Below are 24097 nucleotides of genomic sequence, written 5' to 3'. Positions count from 1 at the left end.
TGTGTCCAGCAGGGAAACTTTAGACTAAACATTCTGGAAGTTTAAATGAGGTAGAAGGAGGAGTTGACTTTTTGAGGATTTTAATATGGAATGGATTTATTTTTAGAAAGACACATTATTGTTACAAGCAAATTATTCATATATATGTCCTGATACATGTCTGGAGGGGATCTTTAAAAAAATCTTGGCATCCTGTCCTACCAAACCATGCAACATGTACCCTCTTTTCCTAGAACTGTGGAACTGGCTGTAGGGCAGAACAGTCTAAAAGAACCTAAAAGGAACATCTTTTGTCTTCCATTCTCCTGTATTAGTCGCTTCTTTGCTTAGAACGGCATGTGTTAACACAAAATCACTGACTGTGTAGTATTCTGTTGCATGTGCTCTGTCTCCTCCTCCAGTGTTTGTCCTGTGCTTGATCAGTTTTGGTTAATGCCGTTTATGGAAGCGCTCTGTTGTTATTCAGTCAGTATCCTCATTTTTTCAGCATTAACTTTTTTGTAAGAATTCACTAACCTTTCATTTAATAATCTGTCAGATTAGCTGCTCATTCTGAATCACAATGATTTTCCTGCATAATGTCCCCAAAACCATTTTTACAGTGCCATGTTCTGACCAAGTAATCACATAATGCAATCACTGAGCTGATGTATAGGAGGAATCATTTGATTTGAATGACAGAATCTCTTCCATACATACAGAGCAAAGCTACTCTGTTTCCTGTTAACTGAAGCCGCCAGCTGATCTGCTCTTCTCTGCTGCTTTTTGTCTGTCTGCCTGTCATACCTTTCTTTTTTTTCTTTCTGTCCTCTTTCCTTTCCCTCTCTATCTCCTCACTCCCCTGCTTGTCTGTGTGTCTGCCTGCCTGTCTTTAGGTTCAGATAGTGCACAAAAAGCTGGACTTCAGCCATGTCACGTCTCGCTGTGGCTCCAAGGACAATATCAAACATGTCCCTGGAGGTGGCAATGTAAGTACTGCCGGAGCTGGAGGCAGACTCTGGTTAGGGTGGATGCATATCATTATTACACTTATTTAGCTTCGGGCTGTGTTGTGATCAATTGGGAGTCTCAGTCCCAGCCTTGAAACTTGATTAGTCACAAGGGGTAAAAGAGTAATTTGGATGCATAATATATATTACACCTGATTGGGCAGTTTACACAGAAGCAGTCATAATTATTAAGCCTTAGTGACACAGTATGCCCCTTACTTGACAGTTACAATGGGCTAAATCCAACTACCATTTTACACACTTTGGCTGTGTTTAAGCAATCATGAGAAGATCTGATGCCTGCTGGTAAGAAATTCAATCAGTGTGACTCAGAATCAATATACTGTATCCAAAAATCTTGTATTATCCCTGATTAAAATGCTGAATACTGCAGACAGCTTCAGAAAATCTAATTTGAGTGTTTTCTGTAATCGAACCAGGCTAGAAGCAATTGAAGTTCAACTGCAACAATACAAATGCCCTTTTCCCCCAAATATCAATCATTTACGTGCTATCATTTTCAGAGTACCTGAAAATGAATGCACTGTGTTTAGCACATGCATGGCTCCCACTGTTTGCATTTCAGATTTCACTTAAAGTGAACTGACCACAGGCCCTTCTGCCCACCCTTCCAGATGTTGTTTCCATCTGCTCCAAACACCTGCTGCACTATCATATCCAGTCTCTGGGCTGCTCTCACAATCACCACTTTGCTGTCTTAGATCAATTCAACGAAACACAAAAGGAACAGTGTAAATGGCTTAATGTCCAACTTGTGGCATCAAGTAAAGCTACAGGCTAGACCGATCACACCCATAGCAATGTCGTCAGCAACTGATCTGTTTTAATTCTCAAGAAACCATGTCATATAACAAATCAATGGCATTCGTTTCTTTGTGGACCCTGAAATATGGTTTCTGGGTCCCTTTACCAATTCAAACCATTGTCATGACAACACCTTTAAGCTTACAGAAATATTATTGCCAAACAATTAGTAACACAAAAGGGAAATCAGTGGATTGTAGAAATCAATGATTTCCTTATCACAAAAATTACGATATGGAAATATTTTATGATGTAATTAATTATGCTTTATCATGCTACAACATAAAAAATGTCATACCTGATGGTTGGTCCCACTAATACCTCTCAACTTTTCTTGTTATTTAGATATTATTTCAGTTTTTACTTTGTCCTGTCCATTTTTTGTCTGCCTTATTTACATTAAGTGCTCTGTACTTTTTTATGTATTGCTGTTTTACATGTAAATGTAAAACAACACATGTAAAAGTATGTTCCAAAGCATGCTCCACATAAAGTACACACAAACCAATACAGTCCTATAAGGTGTTAAAACCACAGTATGAGGGAATGTACTATTGTAGGAATAACATATTATATTGCTGAGCCAATATTCACCTTTTCTGTATTTAATGAAGTCGTGTGTCCTCAGTCTAAAATGACATCATGAATATTTACCTTATCTAGAATTCAAGAATTTGTGTTTATATAATCTCATTAATGGCTATCGTCTATATTTAATGTGATAAGGAAAAGCCCGACCATTTCCAATCTACTGTAGAAACTGTCAAGATGTGGCTTCACATGACAAAAACACATTTTTCGATTGCACGTATTAATCATGCCTTAATTGGTAGACAATGTTGATTTTCTTTTAAAAACGAAAAATCACATTAAATTCAACATTCATTAAAATATCAGAAAATATCAGATTTACACTGGATCAAATACCGAGCATTTGATATAACTCCTTGTACTTTTTCAAGTTTTATGTTAGAAATGCAGAGTATGGGTCCCCAGCATGTAGAAACTGCCAGATGCTAACTTGTTAGCAACATGTTTGGCAATTAGGATAATTAGCATAATTAGTATAAACACTTATATGGACAATATTTTAGCAACTGCTTTGCCGATTTGGAGAAAGAAATATTGCAACTGAATATTCACATGGAATTGAGGTCTCTTCATTAAAAATGCAGGTTCAATGTATTAAGCATTAACCTCAGTACTGATTGCCCACTGAGAGTTGAAATTATTCAGTATGCTGGGGACCCACACTCAACGTTTCTAACATACAACTTTGGGTTACATTTCCAGGTTCACAATGAAGCTCTGTTGGCTGGCAAATAGACTATCTCTATACTGGCAACACTGGACTAAGAAAAAGCAAGATATTCTAATTTTTCTTTTTGAATATACATTATAACAATATAACACCAATATGTGGATTAGGGTTAGGGTTGGGTTAGGAAAATGATGCAGATCTGAAATCACTGACTTCTGTTCCAAACATGTTTTCAAGACAAGAAGCAATCCCTCGTGACTAATGACTGAACAAAGTATGTTAAGAAAACCTTGCACTGTAGCCTCATACTGCGACCGATTCAGGAAAAACGTCAATGCATATGTGCTTAGCTCAGCTACTCAGCTAGTACCTTAAAGGCGGGGTCAGTCATTCTGGAGAAAGCTAGTTGATGGTTGAGTCTCGTTAACAGGTCGTCAAATACAGATGCTTTGGGTTATGGAAATCAAACAAAGTTGCCCAGAGTGAGCCACACAACAGGTGGCCTTTGTGATCCCAGGTTGACCTGTGAATGTGACTCATCAACTATCTTTCTTCTGAATGACTGTGGACATTAGTGGGTCAGTAATATTTTAAGCTGTCAAGCAGCCTATAATGAGGGAAAGCTCCAATATCAATTAGGCAAACTCATAATGGCTTGTTTGCTAATGAAAGTTAACAGCACTGAGGGTCACAGTGGACCGACTGTTAGTCCTCCTGTCTGCCATCAAATATGTAAGTATGATTGATCTTATCACATGCTGTCAGGCAGGTCAGCGGACCTTAAAATCCATCAGCGCTCTTCAGGATTATTCCTTGTGATCCTGAACACACGCTCTCACAATGTGACAGCGATGTAATAACAGCCCTCTCCCATCCTCCAATTATAGCCTGTCCCGATTTATCTGCATAAATGGAGCATCATTTACCAGCCTAACAAAAACAAGAAGGCACCTTCAGTAACAATAAGAACTTAACTTAGGTAGGAAGTCGAGTATTTGTTGTGATGCATTTAGTCTCCCACATACTGTACCAAATGTCCTCCTCTCTATAAATGCCCAGGTGACTGTTAATGGCTGACAGTGATTTTCTGACGTGGATAGAGTGGGTGCTGAAGTAAAGATGCATTGTACTGGATGTGGCGTCTTAATGAGTTGGTACAAAGAGGCTACATTATGACCTCTGCTCTTCCTCCAGGTGCAGATCCTGAATAGAAAGGTTGATGTGAGCAAGGTGACATCCAAATGTGGCTCCAAGGATAACATCAAACATAAGCCAGGTCAGGCTTCTATTCTATGTCTTCCCTTTAAACTCTACCTTATTCCATGCTGGTCTCATGCTAACCTTCATGTTTTTTTCCTCAGGTGGAGGTGATGTGAAGATTGAGTCCCATAAGCTCAACATTAAAGCTAAGTCTAAGGTTGGATCCATGGACAACGTGGGGCCAGGCAACGGACAAACCAATGGTCACAAGGTCATTAATATTATCCATTAACAGACAGTTAACTTCTCTCATTCTGCTGACTCATTGTGTTTTACTGGCTCACACCACTAGATGGTGTGGTAGTATGAGTACACTATACTAAACCTTCTGTGTGTGTGTGTGTGTGTGTCGTCTGTGTGTCTATATTTGGCTACAGGAGGAGAAAACAGAGGAGAAGACATCTTCACCCCCGAGTGGCGCTCCGACAACAGGACCAGCAGGCGTTGCTAAGGCAACAGCACCAGGAGGTGTTGCTAAGGAGAATGGGGTGAAGGAGACCACACCTACTCCGTTTGGGGGAGACGGACTGAGGGAGCCCCTTAGCATAGACAAACGCATCACTGAGACAAGTGGGTAAACACAGACACAAACCGAGCAGTCACTTTTAAAAGCTTCAAAGTGCTCGTCTGTGATTGCAGCCCACCGAACATCCGCTAAGCCCCGTCCCCCGCACTTACTGTTGTTTCTAGCACGGCACATAGAATGACAATGGTGGCAGATTTACGGCTCAAAATTCTTAGTAATTATTGAAACAATGAGTGTTTGATTTCAGACAGAAGTAAACTGAAGCAGGTTTCTCGTTGTAGCCAACAAATGTGGATTTGGCCGGTTGAAATGACAACTGTTGCTGGCAGATATTATCAGCCGTACCCAAGCGGCAACCTCTGTGGCTGAAATAAAGCCAACAGGTGCCAAAAATGGCAGTTCCTTAAACAGCCACTTGATGCTGGCTGGAAAAGTGAGTCAACCTACGTATGGCCCCATATTAAAATGCCCAACTTTACAGCAGCAGTAAACATGTTTACTGCCTGGTACAGAAAAGCCTTTTGGTCTCTATAGCTAATTTCCCTGTTCATATAATTCAATATTTAAATTATATTCATGTTTAAAGTTCTGCGTAATTAAGGACATGCCTTCTTTGAGTGACAGGTGGGTGCCATCATCAGTGGCTGGTTTCAGCAGTGAGGCTTCATTCAGCCTGCCAAGATGGGAAAAAAAAAAGTTGTGCTAGTGGTCCCTAATATAAGGAAAATAATCTTCCTCTGCTGGCATATTCTGCAAACCATTGTTAAAAGTTAGATTTTCTTAAAACCAGATTACTTATAATAATAACTCTAATGCAAAACATGCTTGAAAAGATAATTTTTCTTAAAACATAAAATAAGATTCATTTCGCAGAAACAAGCAGCTTATGTTAGAGCGGATAACGCACTGTTTAATCCATCCCTAAAACTTTTGCTCTCGTGTTTTTGGTTTTGAAAATGTGAGAAAAAAAAACCTTTTAGATGCAGAGTAATGAGAGCTACGACTCTATGTACACCGCTTCAGGATGTGCAGAACTCCAAAGCTTGGCAGGTCTGACATGCCTAGTTACGGTTGCTAAGCTATGTTTAGACAATTGCTGTTCGGGAGTTTTGCAAACGGTCAATTATTTAGACAATTGACAATAAATAAGTAGAGACTATGTGTGTGTGTGCATGTGCGTGTATACCTGCTCTCTGCTACGTGTCTGATGGAGTGGGGTGGTAAAAATAGCAGACACTTTGCTACTAAATGAGATTATGAAGAGACCTACAGAGTTAACCAGTCTCAGTGGATACATTCATCTCTGGCACTGCAGCTGGCCTCCACTCTCCCTGAGTTCAGAGGGACAGAACAGACTCCTGCCACCTGATGCGGTTGCCAAACTCGGCCTAATTGATGGATGGCTGTAGTGCTAATACAATAAAAAGCAGGAATGTTTTATAATTAGGCCCATAATTCATATGAACCTGCCCCAGACGGCAACAGCCTATTAGCTAGAGACCATCTGGCTGGTAAAATGCAAACTCCACCACAAAATGTCCACTTCTGTCTCAGCATCACTTTTCTCTCCTTCTGTTGGTCGCTTTCTCTTCTCTTAATCCAGTTTCTCCCCTGCACAGATTGAGTCCCAGTGACCTGTAGATTTTGGTGGGACACGCATGGCGCTCGCCGACCTGCCAATCGACCGACCAACCAACCTACCACGGCGCAGTCACTTCCCTCTGGCCCCGCCCTTCATCTCGCCCACCGCAGCACCGAACTGACCGATCACCTCTCAGTGTTTCTCTGGGGTCCGCCTGCCAGCTTCCTGCTACCAACCCTGACCTTCGACCTCTTGACGCCCTCGGGCTGACGTTTGGCCCTGCCTACCACAGAGAAGAGCACTTGCTGTTTGTCTGTGTTTCTCTGTGCGGGGTTCCACCAGCTTCTCGACTGATAAAATCCCCTCGTAAGCACTGATTTAGAGGACTTCAACCTCAAGATGCAAATTGAACAACCCCAGCGCAATAAATCCACTACAGTAGTCAGTGCCGTATGGAAGTATACTGAGCATAGCCAGTTTTTAATAGAATATTTCCACAACTGAGTCCCACACGTGCCCCAATAGCACAAACACCCTGCCTCAGAACTCTGTTCCTAAGGCTAATCTATGGTCCTTCTCACAGGCATTCAAAAGCACTTTTGATGTTCCAACCTTATTTTCCCCACCTCCACCCCCATTCCGTGTCCGCTTAGGTCCAGACCACCCTAACCAGATGATGAGGGTCTGCTACCGGCCAACAGCAGGGCAAATACGGTCAAGTCTGCTTTATATCAACACATTCCAGCCTCCCAGCCAGCCAGCAATTATTTCCAAATCTACAGTATCTACAGCACTGCACGTTGTCAAATTATAGGTAATTCTGCAGCTCACCCATCAAACAATATCTCCTATTACATCACTCAGTATCATTGCACCAGTTTGTCTCCCCAAACTATATTACATACAATAATTCTTCTTTATCTCTGGGCTATTTCTGTCATGATGCTCACAATTAGCAGTGATCGGTGCAGAGGACAAGGGCTTATGTACAGTGGAGCAGAGGAGATACAATTGGAGAAGTTTGGAAATAGATCTAAAGAATGAAAATAGATCTAAAGATGGAGTTCAGAATCAGTGCAGAGGCTTTCAGGACGTCAGACAATTTCTGTGGTACGTTTCAAGAAAAGATGCATCCATTCAGAGTACTTACGAGGAAATTTTGTGGGTAGAACAAAGCAGACGACTTTTACCACAATTAGAAACAATATTTTATGATGTGATTAGTGCATGATAATCCTTAGGAGAGGCAGTGATGATGGAGCTCTGCTGCTTCTTTGGGTAGCCTTGGCTCAAAAAGGATCTGGCACTGAGCACAGGTATTTGATCTTGAAGCCAAGTATTTTCTAAGTTAAGATCACAGTATCTGACCTTGAAAGAGTGATTATTAATTCAAGCTGAAGGAGTGATCTTAAACAGAAGTATTTAAACTTTTCTGATAACTGTTAAACTGCTAGCTGCTGAACCTTTTGGTCAAGCAACATGAAGGCATTAATGCACAGTATACCATATGTAGCACTTTTCTTACTGCGGACAGCGTCAACCACCGTGTCACAGGCTGCGGTGTAAAGACCCGGTCACACCAGCACTTGAAATGGCGAGATTTTACGGAAAAATCAGTTTATTGTGATGGAATCAAAGAACTGTGTTAATAAACTGCTAGAATCTGTGGTTTCGTTCACACAAGCAAAGTTTCAAGTTTGTGAACTTTGCCACCATTGACCAGTAGCAAGCCATTTTAACTGTGCTGTCCTTTGATGGATCAGAGAGCTGGAAAGTCCAAATTGTAGGAAGCTATTGTAGCTGGCTTATTAGCTGTGTTACACCTACCACTTTAATTTACACACTTCTGTTGGAGTATACTTTGCTCTACGAAACAGGAATGGTTTGCAGACAGTTATGAGACAGGAGTCGTACAAATCGTCTCTGATTTAACTGTGTAAATGCATTCTCCCAGTAGCAATGGTGCCAACAAGCTTAATATTCTTGCTAGCTCAGAGAGTTTTCCCCCTCTTCAATAAGGGAATGAAATGCAGTCCTGATAACAAAATGCCATGAGGAAGTTAACGGTACAGTACAGAGTAAGTAGGAAGAACCTCAGAGAACTGTTGTGGCTGACTAGCACTAGTATGTTAGCTGACCAACTAGCCCTGCGATTAGTCCCTATGTCCCCAAGCTACTACAACTACATGTTTCAGGAAGACAGAGGAATGAATTTCACAATGCCACATTCTGGTGTGACCGGGACTTAATTCACTACAATACTCTTTATTCTTTAGTTGGATGCCCATTAGCTTCCACAAAGTGGTCGCTAGTCTTCCTATGACACAATATCTTGAATACATTAGGGTGTACACAGGTCTGTAGAGTATGTTACCCACCTCTGGGGATATTGAGTGTGATAGCACTACTTCATTTTACTGTTCACATTCTGAAGCTCACTCTTTGATTTAGATCAGTCCTGGTCACATGGGACTTAGCACAAGCTTACAAACTAAGATGGGTGTTTCAGCACTGCAGCCCCATTCAGTTTGGGTTGATGGAAGTATTAAAAAATGACCCAAAAAAAGCACCTTAAGCAGCAGACCTATTTCAGTGACTTACAAACCCTTAACCTTTATCTTTAAATAAGCTCATATAGTCATATGTCCGACCCTTCGCATGACATAATAATAATTTTGGGGCATTAAACCCTTTAGTCTTAATTTCCTCAATAAGACTATTGCTATCACACCACATGCAACCCTGTCCTCCTGCACCATAACTCTTTCCCACACTGTCTAATCGCTTGATCCCAGACCTCCCATGTACCCACAGTGCCGCCCATACGCCTGTAGACTCTCCTGTGAGGGACCCCAGCAGTCACCTTAAGCTCTGTCTAGCATTTACAGTTCACATGAGGCTATCTGAGACAGACAGACAGACAGCGCCTTCCTTCTCTTGCGCATGTGGCACTTCCTGGTCATGTGGTTCACCCCAGTGGAGAGGGGGTGGGGCTAGAGAGCCACACCCTCTTTTAAGTCCTCCCACTAGCTGGTGTGTCTTAGAATCCTCTCTGTGAGACCTGTTAACTTTTTTCACACACTTCCACATAAGCACAGATTTATACAGGAAAGCACACACACGCTTGTTGGTGTGCATGCGCACACACACACACACAAACAGAAGTCAGCACATATACACACATACAGTATGGTACACACAAACACAAATCGGCACCCTAAAATAAAAACGGTATGCTGTTCATAGAAGCATTTCTCTGTTCTAGAATGAAACCAACTCTTTATTGTGTTTTGGTGGTCTACGCTGATATTGTTAAAACAATGATGAGCTGTGTTGTTGTTCCTATCATAGTCATTGTCGGACATTTTCATCATAGGCTCACTTCATCCTCACTCTTTCTCGTCTATTTCCTCTGCCCGTGTTTCACTCTTCACTCCAACTCTCTGACAGCAATACAGGGTCTTAGTTGGGAACGCTTCCTGTTACCTGCGCATACAATTGACGTACAGACAGAGAGAAAGAGAGAGATGGACAGAGAACAACCACAGAGGTTAACAGGGAGTTATGAGAGGGACGAGTTTACTTGCAGGAGGAACTGTCAGTTAAAGGGAATAATGTTACATTCATGGCAAGTCTGAAGATGGCAAATTCTTTGCAACTTTTTACTGATTTATTTACTAGAGACTGTGTAGCAGATTGAACTAAGAGCTACTAGTAAGCCACTTGACTTGGTGACAGGTTTCTAGTTATCTATTGTTAAATATTTTACTAAACATCTGTATTGTAAATAGATGGAAGTTAAAAGCTTTTGAAATGCTTATTTTGGTCAGCATTTTCTTGTTCTTTGTTTTGTATAGGATATCACTGGATATGCACAAAATATAACAAAGGTTAAAAAATGATTAAAATATTATTTTACTACACTGGACAGCAGGAACTGCCCAGCTCCAAAATGCCATGAATGCAGCAATATTTCAGCAACGCAGAACCGAGAGCGGCCTGGAAATACTGTAGTTGGGGCCAGCAAGTGCTGCTTGATGTTGTCTTTCAAGTGAACTAATCTGCACATGTAAAATAGAAATTCACATTTTAAGTGATGGAAACATTAAAATGGTCCTAGTATACTTTGAATCAGCGGTTGATGAGAAGTAAGTCTGAAGTTGTAGGGGATATTATTCTTGCTCACTTTCCACAATTATTAAATGTCTTTAATGATCAAGTATGAAGAAAAAGGCAACTTTTTTCAGCCTGTTTGTATTATTTTAGGAAATAACCTAAATTCATTTTTAATTGATTAAAACTACACTGTGATGTGCTGTTGATTTACAGACCAAACACATTGTCATGTGTCAGTCGCAGCAGTAAAACGAGTAGAAGCAGCCACCTTAAAGCAGACGGCCCTGTCTACTCACAGTCATTGCATTGGGCATTAGGAATTGGTCTCCGCTGAAACAATGAAGGATTAGTGACGAGTTTGTGGGGTGTTGCCGTAGTTGTCAGATGTGTGAAGTGTTACTACTGCATCCATCCTGTAGAGAGCGCTGCGTAGCCTCTGGAACACTGATAGTCTGGCTCTGAGACTTAACAAAGGCTGACTGAGAAACCTTGCATCACCAGAAGCTTCATTAGAGTTACATACCATTCTCATTTAAACTAGCTTTGATGGCCACACTATATTATTGTGTCTGGAATACTAAATATTATCTAAATCATATGAATTATGTACAGTTCCCCTTAAAACTCAAAAGTCTTGTGCACTCTGAACACAGTCTTGTTCAGTTATTGATGCACTGAAGTGATATAAAAGTTGCTTTACTGTATATTGGTAAAACATTGTCTACTGTGTACTGTACATGTGTGCTTTTGGAAGCAAAACAGTCTTGGTAGTTAGATCAAGTTATGATAATCAAAGAGCAAGTTATCAAATAGTCAACAATAAAGACTAGACAAGTAAAAGCAACATATACGCATATTTGATATTGTACTGTTCCCTCCAAATCATTCCCATGAGTTGCCTAAAAGCAAAACATGATACCTGACATATGTGTGGATCACATGTGAAGACGATAATGTGAATCTTTCTTCGGGAATAGAAGAACAAAGGGATGAAAGCACTTTGATAGCTGTAGACAGTGGTTTGTGTATATAAAATAGGAGCCAGTTGTAGTCTTAATGTGTGTTGGAAGCTCAGTGTAAGAGTTTGTCAGATTAGAGGATTTTAGTGGAACTTTGGTCATCAGTGTTGTACTATTGGCTATGATGGTTTAACACTCAACCCTTCAGTCTGCCCTCATGTTGTTCCTGTCAACATTCACTGGTTATTACTGTCTGACCAAGCTACAAAGCCACATTCCCAAAGTGGGTACGTTTCTGTTTATGGTCAGTTAAAGGACCATACTAAACTTTTAGGAGCCTTATTTCAGAGGATTAGCATCAGAAGTACTACTGGTAGAACGTGTTGTTATGAATGAATTTCTCTCCTTTAGCATACAGTATGTTCAGTAATTGTAAGTTACTTTTGTTATCCTAAAACAATGACAACTTGTAGCAGTTCCAATGCTGCACGGTTAATTCATTCATGATAAGCAGCCAAACCTGTAAAACCGATATAAGGCGGTGCACTTTGCATTGCACATACACCGGAAGCCAGTTAGCCAGACAGCTAACAAGTTTTCGAAAGGGAAGTTGTTGGTGATTTATGAACTTACAGGCTATAAACTAGAAACTAATTCCTGTTAAGGGTCATATCTTGCATAACTTTGCGAGCAAAACTATACAAATAGTTTCTAGATTTAGGTACAGAACAGATCAAATGCAGGTATCAGTTGTCTGGAGAAGTTTCAATACAGTTTAGTACTGGATTATTTTGGTCGATACCAAAATGTATCAGATAGGATAAATCACTAGGCCACCAGGGCAATGCAAGATGACGGTGAATCATCAGTAGCTGTGTAAGTGACTTTACATCAATTTGTCATAAATAACAAAGATACATTTGAAAACATTTAGAAACTCTAATAACCAAATTTAAGGGAACATAAAAATGTTTATGTTGTGTGTTTATCTACAAAAATGAACATCAGCCAAATGAATACACAATTGCAATCTCTTTTAAATCTATTATCTGCCAGACTATACTTCCCATGCTGTATGCTAAAGTAATAACACATGGGGCTATCCAGTAGAGCTAAATTATGGTTCCAAAGATCAATGGGCAACCTGATCCATTAAAGTTTGATTTAATTTGATATAATCACAGAGGGTATGGTTAGGTTTCAGACTAGATGTATGCCTGTAGTACTCAGTAGTAACCAGTATGGTTATTTGTGAAATAAAACTAACGTGCAGCATTGCAGCTTGGACAAAAGGTAATAACCAGATTCACTTTGATGTCCGTCCACAAATGTTTGATTCCCCAGTTATAGCGCTTGAATACCACCCTTCCACTAGTAGCTCACGCTGTCCCTTGTATATAGTTTCCACTATGTTTTTATCACTCCAGAAGTAACTCAAATAAATGAAAATCAAACAAAAAAAGAAAAAAAAAATCTTACTTCTTAACAGGGTGTCGTGGGTGTTGACAGATGAGCTTTCACGTTCATAAACCTGTTACTGTTAAGGTCAATAATGGTATTATTATAAGATTGAAAGCAAAAGGAAGGAAAAGTGTACTTTTTCTTTTTTCAGAGTCTGCCTTTTTTCCTCCAAGAAAAGGGCTGCTGAAGTTTCAAGAATGTTTTTAAAATGTATTAAAGATGCAAGATTATGAATACATGTATGAGGTTTGTCTCTGTTCTGTTTTGGAAGATAGGTCACACATGGAAACACTATTTACTGGATTCAAATTGACGGGCAGGAAGGGGGGCAGTGTGTGTCGTGTTTAGTATGGTCCAACTCAACAGGAAGCAAACCGGAATCGCAGAAACCCAAATACCACACTTAAGAATTGGTTGGCAAACAGAAAGGAACAACCGATCGGTTTCCACTTTGGTTTAAAATGCACTACTGTGACACCTGACACACACTGGTCAGCCCTTTCTCCCACCATCCGCCACCCCCCCGTTAGACTAACCAGACTTAGTCTTTTGGCATGTGGTAGAGAGTAATGTTCTGTATTAGACAGCTCCTATATAGACACCTTGACATACCTACCAACACGGACTGAATTAAGGGAAGTTTTGGACCAAATTATCTTCTCAGTGTCAGTAACAAAGGCTGAGAATAACGGAACAATTTGGACCAATTTGCACTATTAAAAAGCATAGGCTAAATCAGTAGACGCTGAGCTCAAACATTAAGTTTGTTGTTTAAGACAGTAAGTTTGAACTCAGACTTTCCTTCTAAGAGAGGTGGCTAATTGCCTGAATTGTGAAAACAAAGGGAGAAAGGGTAACTCCAGAATAAAAGGGAGTGTTGGTAGATATGCACCTGGAGCCCCTAGCTGTGTCTCCCACCTACAGACGCGTATCAGCATCACAGCACTGAAAAGTAGCTTTCTCTTCTTGTGTCCTCCACCACATATACAGCAACTACCAGACGGTAGTGCAGTAAAACCAATATTCCAACTGTTTATCAAGGAGAGCACAGAGTTAGGACAATAAAATATGTATTGATTGTATTTATTAGGCCGGCTTTGTTCATAGGATTCAAGTTTTTTGATTATACCTACTTATACCTAAACTTTAGGCTGCATGTCCAAATTGTCCTCACAAACAGAGGGAACAGGCAAAAAGAATCTGCTTTTCAGTACTGTGGAGTGGATCCACTGTAGCGTGTGCTGTATTATTCTGTAGGGCACAACACCATAGCAAGAGCATGCAGAAGACAACAAACAAACTGCTGGTTGTTAGAGGCATCTGTCCTATTAGATAGAGCTCATCTCCCCCTTCAATTCTGAATATTTGGTATGAAAGAGATGTTTATTGTGATTAATTGTTAACCAGTGATGTGAATATTAATCATGAAATAAAAAGATGAGCAAAATACCAGGCAGTGTCACAGCTGTGTCATTTCTTTTACACTACACACATTGTAGTGTAGGCTATTTTTACACATTGATTGACCTTTTTAACCTTTTTCACCTGAGTGTTTAACCTGCTTCAGTGCTCTAGCATTCAGTGTGAAATGGTTTTTGGAGCTGTAAATGCAATATGTTAATCGCAGACTGAAAGTAGGCAAAAGTACAGAAGTCATTCATTGTGCAGAATGGCTGATTTCAGAAGGATTATGCTACATTAGTGGGTAATAATGCATTAATGTGTAATGTCTCACTTTAATGTTGCACCTGGTAAAGATGGGACTAATTTTAATAACTACTTTATATCATTTGTATCCTGCTGCTGCATCATATTTCATGAGCTAAAGAACAAAGGCTGACCTCTGATGATTTGATGCACACGGACCAGAGTTTCCCGAACTTTAACATCAAGGACCTCCACAAAAGATAAACATGAGACCAAGGATCCCCAATTTGAGAGTAATTTGTCCTTATCCACTCTGGGTATTTTAGGTTTGAAGATAAAGTCTTTCTAGTCAATCAATGATCAAACTGGGATCACTATAAATCATGATGTGTTCCAACTTCCAAAAAATGTCATAAAAGTTCAAAATTCTATATGAACTGGTTGCACAGCAGACATTTTATACAATAAAACACATGTGGACTTGATGAAGTGTAATGAAGGCTCAGTTCCATTAAGAGTTCCAGCAACAATGACATGAACCAGCATGCACAATAACAAGACCTCCGCTAAGTGGAATGCAGCCCTCGGTAATACACCTGTGAGTTTCCTCGACCTACTCAAGGGCCCTTGTTGGTCCCCGGACCCCAGTTTGAAAAAACTTGCTAGCCCGTGGATGACTGAGGTAATGACATGCAGGTGGGGGCGGGAACACGCTGAGGACTGGCTCCACTGGCGGACAGGAGAGGTCAGTATGGGGGAGGGAGGGAGCTGCTGTCTCTACACTGTATCAAACAGTACCACTGAGTACTTCAGTTACTTTCCACCACCCTGGAGGTTTATAGTAATAAACTCACATTCAGAATGTCAGTGATATGCTATTGTTGTTAGCCAGTGTGAGGCTACAGTAGGTTAGCTAGCTGTCATTGTCTTTTTTCATCAGTAACATTTTTGTTAAATTACAAGAAGGCAGCTACTTGCTTGGATTTCACATGGTTATATACAGTATGTATAAATCTTCTATATGCTCACACTGTAATATAGACAGCAAAGTCTGTAGACAACATTTGTACTTGAGCTTTTCTCTGGTGGCACATTTTTTGGTGAACATTTTCAGATTTTCTTTGTTTTAATCACATCAGGAGGAGATATATCGACAGAGCTGGATGTCTTCTTACTGCAGAGGTTCCTGAGGGACGGACAGACCCACAGAATTTATACAAAGATTGTTGCTAACTTTGTCTTCCATTTGGTGCTGAGCAGTTAGGTCGCAGCGTGCTCTAGGTTTTTATAAACAGTGTTCATACAAATGTCATCACAAGTCATAAAACTAACAGACTTGGTCCAGAGGACGGAGATTCCGGTACCTGGCTGATTTTGGGTTTCTGCGGTTTTTGTCCTTGACAGGTCTTCTCAGTGGACTCTGTTCCCTGGGGGGGGGTACTCTCCAGGATATGCAGCAGCCTCTCCGTCTTCCACTCTGTGTCGGGCCCTTCCTCTGCGTCCTCCTGCAGCGGACAGAGCTCCCATAATCAGAAATGATGGTTGGGATGCAACTTAGTGGGCGGAGCCACATAACCACAATTGTCTCATGTTACTGAGTTGTAACAAACAATAACGCTACATAGCTAATAATGTTAATTTTACTGCATTATTATACAAGCATAAAACTACTTCCAGTTATCAGTTACAGCCACAGGTCATTCTTCATTTTGCTCATAAGAACCAGGGATATTGGTATGTTGAGCCACAGTGATAAAGAACAATTGGTTGGTGTGCCAGCCTCACATAAACAATGGGCGGGGCACCATCGCTCCACTGGGACTGACAGGGTTTCATTCACTCAGTATACATATACATCAATTGGACTGGACACTGAAGCTGTTCTTCTTTTCGTTCATACAATTTTCATACAAAGTTGGGTTGTTTTTGAATTTACTAAAGATGCTTAGTGAAGGACCTGAATACCTCCACCACTGGGTGGTCTGAGCAGCAGAAGGTAAATGAGCTGTCTGACCGTCCTGGATTAAAACCACAATCATCTTCTCTCTCTGGAATACAGCTCTCACACATATTATTAGATCGCAGAGCTGAAAGTCTGCAAGGTTTCATTTCAGGCAATGAGACGCTGCAGCGGGAACTAAAACAGGTCAGGACCGTGTTTTTACCTCCATGATGTGTTTGAGAATGATGACTGCTTCCGACATGACGGCCTCCAGCTTCCTCCTCCTGCTCCTCTCCACCTGTAGCTCGGGCCCCAGCTGACTGGCTTCTTCTGATTTTTGACGGCACTCCTCCGACACTGAGACCAGGGCCTTTCTGAAAAGAAAACAGACAACAACAGATTGAGCACTCAGGAGTATAGCTCAGTGGCAGTGTGTATGCCCCCTCAATCAGAATTATTCACGTTTCAATCCTTCAGTAATGTAGCTTGCATTGTCTGTCTACTGAAGGTAGGCAATAAAGTCAGACAATCATTAGTATCAAACATCATAGTGTTCTTGAAATGCACCTTAGAAATAGAGAGAGATGCAACTTTTACCTGAGTTCCATTTCCTTGTCCAGCATGTGCTTGTGGGTGATGCTTTGGTCGTTTAGCTTCACCTCCAGCTTCTGGCACTTCCTCTTCTGCTTCTTCATCTCCTGAACAAGGAAAGATGTTGAATGATTGGAAGACAAACTGAGACATGTTTTCTCAAATATCAGCTGACTGGGTGCTGATGATGATATACATTTGCCATCAGAGTATTATCATTTATTAGCCACAAGCTATTATACACGTCACAAGGAAAGTTTTAAAAAGATGAATAAATAGTCACTAAGGGTGCAGCTTTTTGTTTGAAACATTTGTAGTTTTATTTTGCCTCAATCATTTCAAGTTCTCTGAGGTGCAGGTGTATCCCTATAAACTTTAATGATATAAGATCCCTTTCCATTTTGTTCTTTTTCTCTTCCATTTTGTCCATTTGGTTGTTTTATTGAGTTATCTGTTGTTAAAGGTCAAAATATTTGACAGAAAATCTGAAATATAAATCGCATACCTTTACAGTTATAGTAGAAACATTTTTATAGACTTACAAATTCCACCCACTATAAACTGTGGTGGAAAAGATGAGAAAACAAATGAAGAAGAATGATAAAGAACAATGACAAACTTCTTTGTGTAAAGAAAATCTGTAGGCTAATTTTACCTCTATTTCAGTGATGGGTGCAGCAAGTGTGTGAGAAGTTTAAAGGAAAGGTTTACATGTCCGTATGTACGGTGAAAGAGTTTTGTTCACTGTAATTGTTTCTCCCGTTCTTACTGTCCACAGGGAGAAATGCAAGTAAGATGTAATGATGGAAACACAGGCCTCATTCTGTGTAAAAAATATGAGGCTTCAGCAGTGTGCCATATATAGACAGGTCTTCTAGAAAAAAAATCTTTATTTGTATCTCTGTCTATCTTAGAAAGCAAAGAATGTTGTACTAAAAAGACAGTATGTTTGAAAGAGACCCACTTGATACCCACACCGGCTGCTGTTGCTTATACTGTAGACTGTAGACCTCAGCTCAGCTTGAAAATGCATTTTCCACAGAATAAGGACCTTTGAAGCTACATATACGCAGAGATCCTAACTAGACCTGTCACTCATTTTTGGAGGAAACATTGTCGAAGAAAGACACTGAGGCTTCCTCACTGGTTGTGGTGTCTCAGGGCTTTACCTGTGTGTCACATATAAACTCAGACAGATGAATAGATGAATGGAAATTTAAAACTTTCTGAGTACTAGTACTATGTCTCGCAAGTGCAACTTTTTATACATACTATTCTCTCACAAACAGCAGAACCACGTGCTGTCAACAGACACAGTGCTGCTGTGGTTAAACGGTGGGGGTATAGCTCAGTGGTAGAGCATTTGACTGCAGATCAAGAGGTCTCTGGTTCAAGTCCAGATGCCCCCTAGTTCTTTAGTCACACCATAACTGTCGGATTGCTGTCTTGTAATCAGGGATCTTGAAGTCATTGCCGTCACTTAAATAGCACCTTTCAAAAACAGAAATCTAGGAATCATAGAAATATAATACATTTGGCCAATGTATTAGTAAGTTAATGGTTTTGCATTTTGTTGTAGTAGTAGTAGTACACTAAAATAAAGTGGAGAATTAAGTATGGACTGAAACTGTGTAATTCAAATGGTGAAATAAGAAATAACTTACAAGAAATAGAAATATACCCACTCAGAGCCCCCTTACCTGACATGACCAGATATTTAGCCTGCTTGATATTTTTCAGAAGTCTGTGAGGTATCGGCTCGGATGCCCCGGTTTGTGTCTCTGATCAGTGAACGCAGATTTGCCTTTGATCTGGGGGCTTTTGAAAGCCATCTCCAAAATATACCGAGTGGAAAATCAGGGCTTTGATCCTGTAGTGTGAGCTCAGAATGAGCCTGATTTATGACAATGACAGACATACTTCCAATGTCCAAATGGTGTCTATGTCCCAGATGGTGAACATATAAATAAAATGTTTGGCAAGCTAGCTACATCGGACTATAGAGTATAGACTTCTATAGGACCATAGACCTTCAACACACACAAGTCTCACTGGAAACATGTCATAGAAGCTTGAAAATTCGACTTGAAAAGCAGATCACAAACACTGAAGCCACTTTCCTGAGTGTGGGGATGTAGCTGAGTGGTAGAGCAGTTCAGGTCAAGTGGTCTCCTGTTCAAATCCAGGTGCCCCCTGAGTTACACCACTTCTCTTCCAAAACTGTTGACAGTTGTCCTCTTACCTTCTTGTGGGTAGATATCTCCAGCCCAGTCTTTCTCAATTCTTCCTTCACATTGTCCCTCTTAGTGCAAAGATCACTCTCTCCGGCTCGTATGGCATCAGTGTCCTTCTGGATGAGCGTGTTATAATTGAGCAGGAACTGGATCTGCATCAACCGCCGGCTGTGCTGAGCCCTCTCCTTCTGAAGAATGGTTAAGGTCTTTGTCTTAACAGTATCTTCCACTGTCTTCTGCATCTCCTCCATCATGCTGTTGTTGGAGGACAAGAGACGGTACGGGTAAACATTTACTGTTTGCTGACCAACATTTTAAAGCAACAGTTAACCCAACATCAAAAAAGCAGATCAGCAGGAGAAGAAAAAGAATGCGATTCTGTCATAGACTTCACTTTTCCCTCTCCAACTTCGCTGCCATCCTCAGGTTGCTGATGGCAGCTTCGTGCTCCTCCTTCTGACTGACCACCTGCTCCTCCAAAGACTCCAGGCCAGACAGCTGTTGCATCAGCTGTGCCCTCTGCTCCCCTGGGGGAGGACAGGAGAGTTATCAAGGGGAGAGGGGGATGCTTCCCACAGTATACTTCACACAAAGTGCCTGGAACAGTGTTTCCTGGCACACCAGGTGTGCTCATATATTATGAGGCGACCCATCAAGCACTGCAGTCGTTTACCTTCAGGCAGATCATTTGTGCCAAATGCCAAACACTTAATAAATCGATGAATCAATAATGAAATAATAATAAGTAGCAGCTTCATTGCTGACACTGAAATCACAAATCAGACAATTTGAATTCATCCTAACAACTACATACTGTGTGACAGACTTTTGTCCACAGTGCCTCACCCTGCATCGTGGACACTGAGTTAAGTCCATCGATCCGCTCCTGTAGCTCCTGAATCTGCTGGCAGTGCTGCAGCTTCAGGGCCTCTCTGTCCTGCTCAGCCGCCAGCTGTTGGCCCTCCAGCTGCTCGCTCAGCTCCTCCACCTTCCTTTCTCTTGGAACCAGGGAGCGTTTCAGGGACTCAGTGATGTCTTTTTTGTCCTTCTGCAGGGCGTTGTACCGAGAGGTGAGGTCCTTGTTCTGTTTCTCCAGCTCTTCACTTTTAAGCTGGTATCTGCAGGATGAGGAGGAACACGTGGAAGTTTACACTGTATGCAAAAAGATTGTTCTTGTAAATACAGTATTTCAAATAAAAATCATAGCTTAGTTCCAATCCGCTAACGTTAATTCTATATTTCTATTATTACAGCCAAATGTTTTTCTTATGAAATATCTTTCAAACACATTTAACATGGTGGCAGTGGTAATGATGTCAAAGTCTATTTTATGTGGAGAGAACATCTGGAGGGACACCTAGCCTATGCAAATAATGCATTCTATTTTCTAAGTTCAGCTAAAAGACAAACATTACATATCTGACTACATAAGTTATATCATTCTTTGTTTAAAGAAACTAACGTTATGTATATTCCTCCAAATGCAAGGCAGGTCTGCAGTGTGACAATCTCACCTCTCCAACTTCTCATCCAGATAACTAATTTGGATCAAATAGAAGGACTTCTCCTTTTCGCCAGAACCGATGTTATCCGCCATAGTTATGTTACGTTGTCTTTTTCCTCTATGTTCGTTGGCTTTATGTTGTTTATCTGCTCTTTTAATCCGTCTTTCAGGGTGTTTTTCAGAGACAGCTCAAACTAAAATCTAACAAACTAGCTTAGAATGCTAGCTTGTTGCTAGGGAATGCTGCCTTCAGGGACTGCTCCGAAAGTTCTCCCCTTTTCAAAAACAAACTGACCACCATCATCTGTTCAAACAACAATTATTACTATTCTCACTGTGTATGTCTGTGTGACATGTTTTTCTCTTTTTCCCTCGTAGCACTGTTTAATCTCTGGTTTTAACAAGTGCTTTATAAATACACTGCTTTATTCCTAATAAAGAATAATAAGAGAACTACTCTGTATTACATCAGCTACATAAAGAAAATGTTAATTCAGCTGAATGAAATGCTAATTCTGGTACAGGACCTGACCTCAGAATAGAGAAATAAAACCCAAACATTGCTGTGTGGATGATATAAGAGCAACATCAACATGACAACAATAACAGACGTATAAATATAAATATGCACAGATGAAAATCTGTAATTGCTCAGTTCATAGTCAAGGTCTGTTATATAAATGAACAAAGCAGAGAGGTGATCTAAGTGATCAGTCTAATTTCTGTTTTCATATGCAGCAACATTCACCGGTTACTTGAGGGGAACAGATTTGCATGCTGGGTATTTTCATTTCCTCTGTAAGGACTCTGGGCATTTCATTTTGCTCCAAAGCCGGGAGGAATGCACCAGGATCTATCTCCGCCCGGCCTCTGCAACCATGTTTGGACCTGCTGATCTGAAGCTGTACGGCACGGCCCTCCTGCTGATCCTGGGGGTGCTCGCCAACGTCTTTAACCTCGGGGTCATGCTTGTGCAGCAATGGAGGTCCGGAGGTGTAAAAACCGTGGCTGCCGTTATCTGCTTCATCTCGCTGGGCAACGTCTTGCTGCAGATCTCCACCTTCGTGCTCGTGGCCGCAGTCTGGGCCGGGGTGCTCTGCGGGCCGGACTTACCTTTCTTCTTCTGTGTCGTCCTTTTCGTGTGGCTCAGCAGCAGCTCTGTCAGCTTCTGGTCTGTTGCCTGGCTGAGCGTCCTTTATTGCATGAGGGTTTTGAGCTTCTCTTCAGTTCTCTTCAGAGCACTCAAGGAGAACATCTCAACCATCCTGAATGTTGCCCTGCTGGTGACCTTATTGACCTCCTGCTTCTTGTTCTCCCCTTTCTTCTACATCCATTTCCGAAGCAAAACTCTTGTTCTAAACATGACGGAAAAGGTTGCTTGCATCATCAGGAAACCTCTGTTCCCCCCCTGGGTCGATGTAAAAGTTTATGTGATCATCTTTATCTGCTACCTCACCCTGATGCCCTTGATGATCATGCTTTCCACTTCACTGAGGCTGGTCGTCTACCTCTGCAAACACACCTTGTCCATGCAGAAGAAGCAGAGCAGCTCTCACACAGCAGAGTCCTACCTGCTCGTCTGCAGGCTGACAGTGGCTCTGGTCTGGGTTTACTTCACCACGCTGCTCACCATCTCCCTCTACTATTTCCATGCCATCTTTGCTTCGGGGCTGAGCGCAGACATGCTCTTCCTAGGCTTGTCGTTTTATTGCGTCGCTTCTGCGTGCCTCCTCACCTGCTCCAACAAAAACCTGAGAGAGAAGCTCAGAGGGTTCTGCAGGGGGAAGAACACAAACACACTGACCAGGAGTGCTGAAGATAAGAGTGGAGTAACAGCAACCGTTTGACTGAGATTTGGTTGAGAAACATGTACTGTGTTATGCATCTCATTTAATTATCTTCACTCTGAATGATAGTTTGTGATGTGAAACAGGGTTATAGTGATTTATGCTGCACTCATTAAAGTCTGTGTAAAGCAAATTCAGTGATTTCTCACACATTAGACAAAAATAGTTGTTGAAAACATTATAAAAGACTGTGAACTATGTAGTACTGATTGTGGAGTTTGACTGTTTTCCTCTTTCCTGCAAAGGGAAGACAAACACAGCTTGTCTGTGTGTATCCCTTTGATTTCTGGTTTATGACCCAATGTCACTGACCTTACGTTGGCCAAATACAGTTCGATTTGTTCATTAGTAATTATTTATTAAGCTTTGTTACCATTTATATCCGTGTGGTTCTTCTTCTACTGAATCCTGTCTATTAGCCAAGATAATAAGTATAACTTTCAGGTAGGAACGCTACTGTTTGCTGCTCTCTGGTGGTCGACAGATACAGATATATTGGCTTGGCCTATTGCAACACTGAAATAAAATATGTAGCTGACAGCTGTGTGCATGAATAAGAGAATTAAAGCTGAATGTAAGAAGTTACCTTACTTAGTAACTAATTACTTTTATTTAAATGAAAGCAGGAGGGTGACAACTACAAACCGACAGACATCTATCTACAGCCTATAAGCACCCAGATGCCATGGTTATTGGTCTTTGTTTGGAAGCTATTGTATGTGTTCAATTTTATTTACTGCTGGATGTTCATCTCCCTACATATGTACTGCTTAGTGCTTTAGCAAATGTGGTGTCTGATTGTGATTGGTGGAAATAGCTGCTTTGCTTAAATATAGAAGCACCACATGAATGCAAGCTGCTTATTATTAGCACAGAGATTCTTTATTATTAGTCTAACATCCTTACACTGTGTTTGTCTATATATTAAAAGCAAACCTGTTTCAGTGCCCATTGATCCTGCTGATACTGTAAGATTGTGAACCTTCCCATAAATTATTCTTTATACAAATTCATGTACAACTGCAAACTGTGTGACTACAGATGTCAACAATGTGAGTTTTTAATTCTCCATATATGAACAATACTACAATAAAGTTAACAGTTTACAGCTTTTTCTGTTGCTCAGCTTGTGTGCTGCAGTGATCACAGGCCTGTAGGTATGTGAAGTTTAGTGTAGTCACATTAATGTTGATAATTGCAGAAGTTGTTGCACCTATATATTTGGCCATATACCACAAAACTGTAACAACTTTTATAATGTGAACATCTATGGATACCAGCAACTGATAAATGATCAAGTTCTGATTCATATTCTGATATATGGTAAATGGTAAATGGACAGTGGTTTCCACA

At 40.9% G+C, this 24097-nt stretch overlaps 3 protein-coding genes and 1 non-coding gene across 4 annotated transcripts in view; 3 read left to right on the top strand and 1 right to left on the bottom strand.

The window, feature by feature from the left end:
• map4l (microtubule associated protein 4 like) overlaps positions 1 to 14717 on the top strand; it is a 107719-nt gene extending 93002 nt beyond the window's left edge. Inside the window, exons 14-18 of the mRNA XM_035670612.1 lie at positions 876 to 968; positions 4270 to 4351; positions 4437 to 4546; positions 4713 to 4905; positions 6481 to 14717. Coding sequence (XP_035526505.1) covers positions 876 to 968; positions 4270 to 4351; positions 4437 to 4546; positions 4713 to 4905; positions 6481 to 6485 — 483 coding nt within the window. The 3' untranslated portion in view covers positions 6486 to 14717. The remainder of the gene's footprint in view (positions 1 to 875; positions 969 to 4269; positions 4352 to 4436; positions 4547 to 4712; positions 4906 to 6480) is intronic.
• A 526-nt stretch (positions 14718 to 15243) lies between these two features.
• On the bottom strand, positions 15244 to 21673 carry LOC118334838 (cilia- and flagella-associated protein 157-like). Its single transcript, XM_035670910.1, has 8 exons — positions 21646 to 21673; positions 20908 to 21085; positions 20240 to 20511; positions 19788 to 19920; positions 19402 to 19648; positions 17166 to 17266; positions 16792 to 16942; positions 15244 to 16131 (listed from the first exon to the last, which is right to left on the bottom strand). The coding sequence occupies exons 1-8, from the start codon at positions 21671 to 21673 to the stop codon at positions 15946 to 15948; spliced, it is 1296 nt and encodes a 431-aa protein (XP_035526803.1). The 3' UTR covers positions 15244 to 15945.
• Positions 18497 to 18568, top strand: trnac-gca. The gene has a single exon. It is a non-coding gene; the product is annotated as a tRNA-Cys (tRNA).
• A 102-nt stretch (positions 21674 to 21775) lies between the features above and the next one.
• On the top strand, positions 21776 to 22744 carry LOC118334837 (taste receptor type 2 member 40-like). Its single transcript, XM_035670908.1, has one exon. The coding sequence runs from the start codon at positions 21776 to 21778 to the stop codon at positions 22742 to 22744; it is 969 nt and encodes a 322-aa protein (XP_035526801.1).
• The last annotated feature ends 1353 nt before the right edge of the window (positions 22745 to 24097 follow it).

The sequence above is a fragment of the Morone saxatilis genome, unplaced genomic scaffold, assembly GCF_004916995.1.
Source record: "Morone saxatilis isolate NCDOM2014 unplaced genomic scaffold, NCSU_SB_2.0 Contig23, whole genome shotgun sequence".
NCBI classification, from domain to species: domain Eukaryota; kingdom Metazoa; phylum Chordata; class Actinopteri; family Moronidae; genus Morone; species Morone saxatilis.
This window is presented reverse-complemented; position numbering and strand designations above follow the sequence as displayed.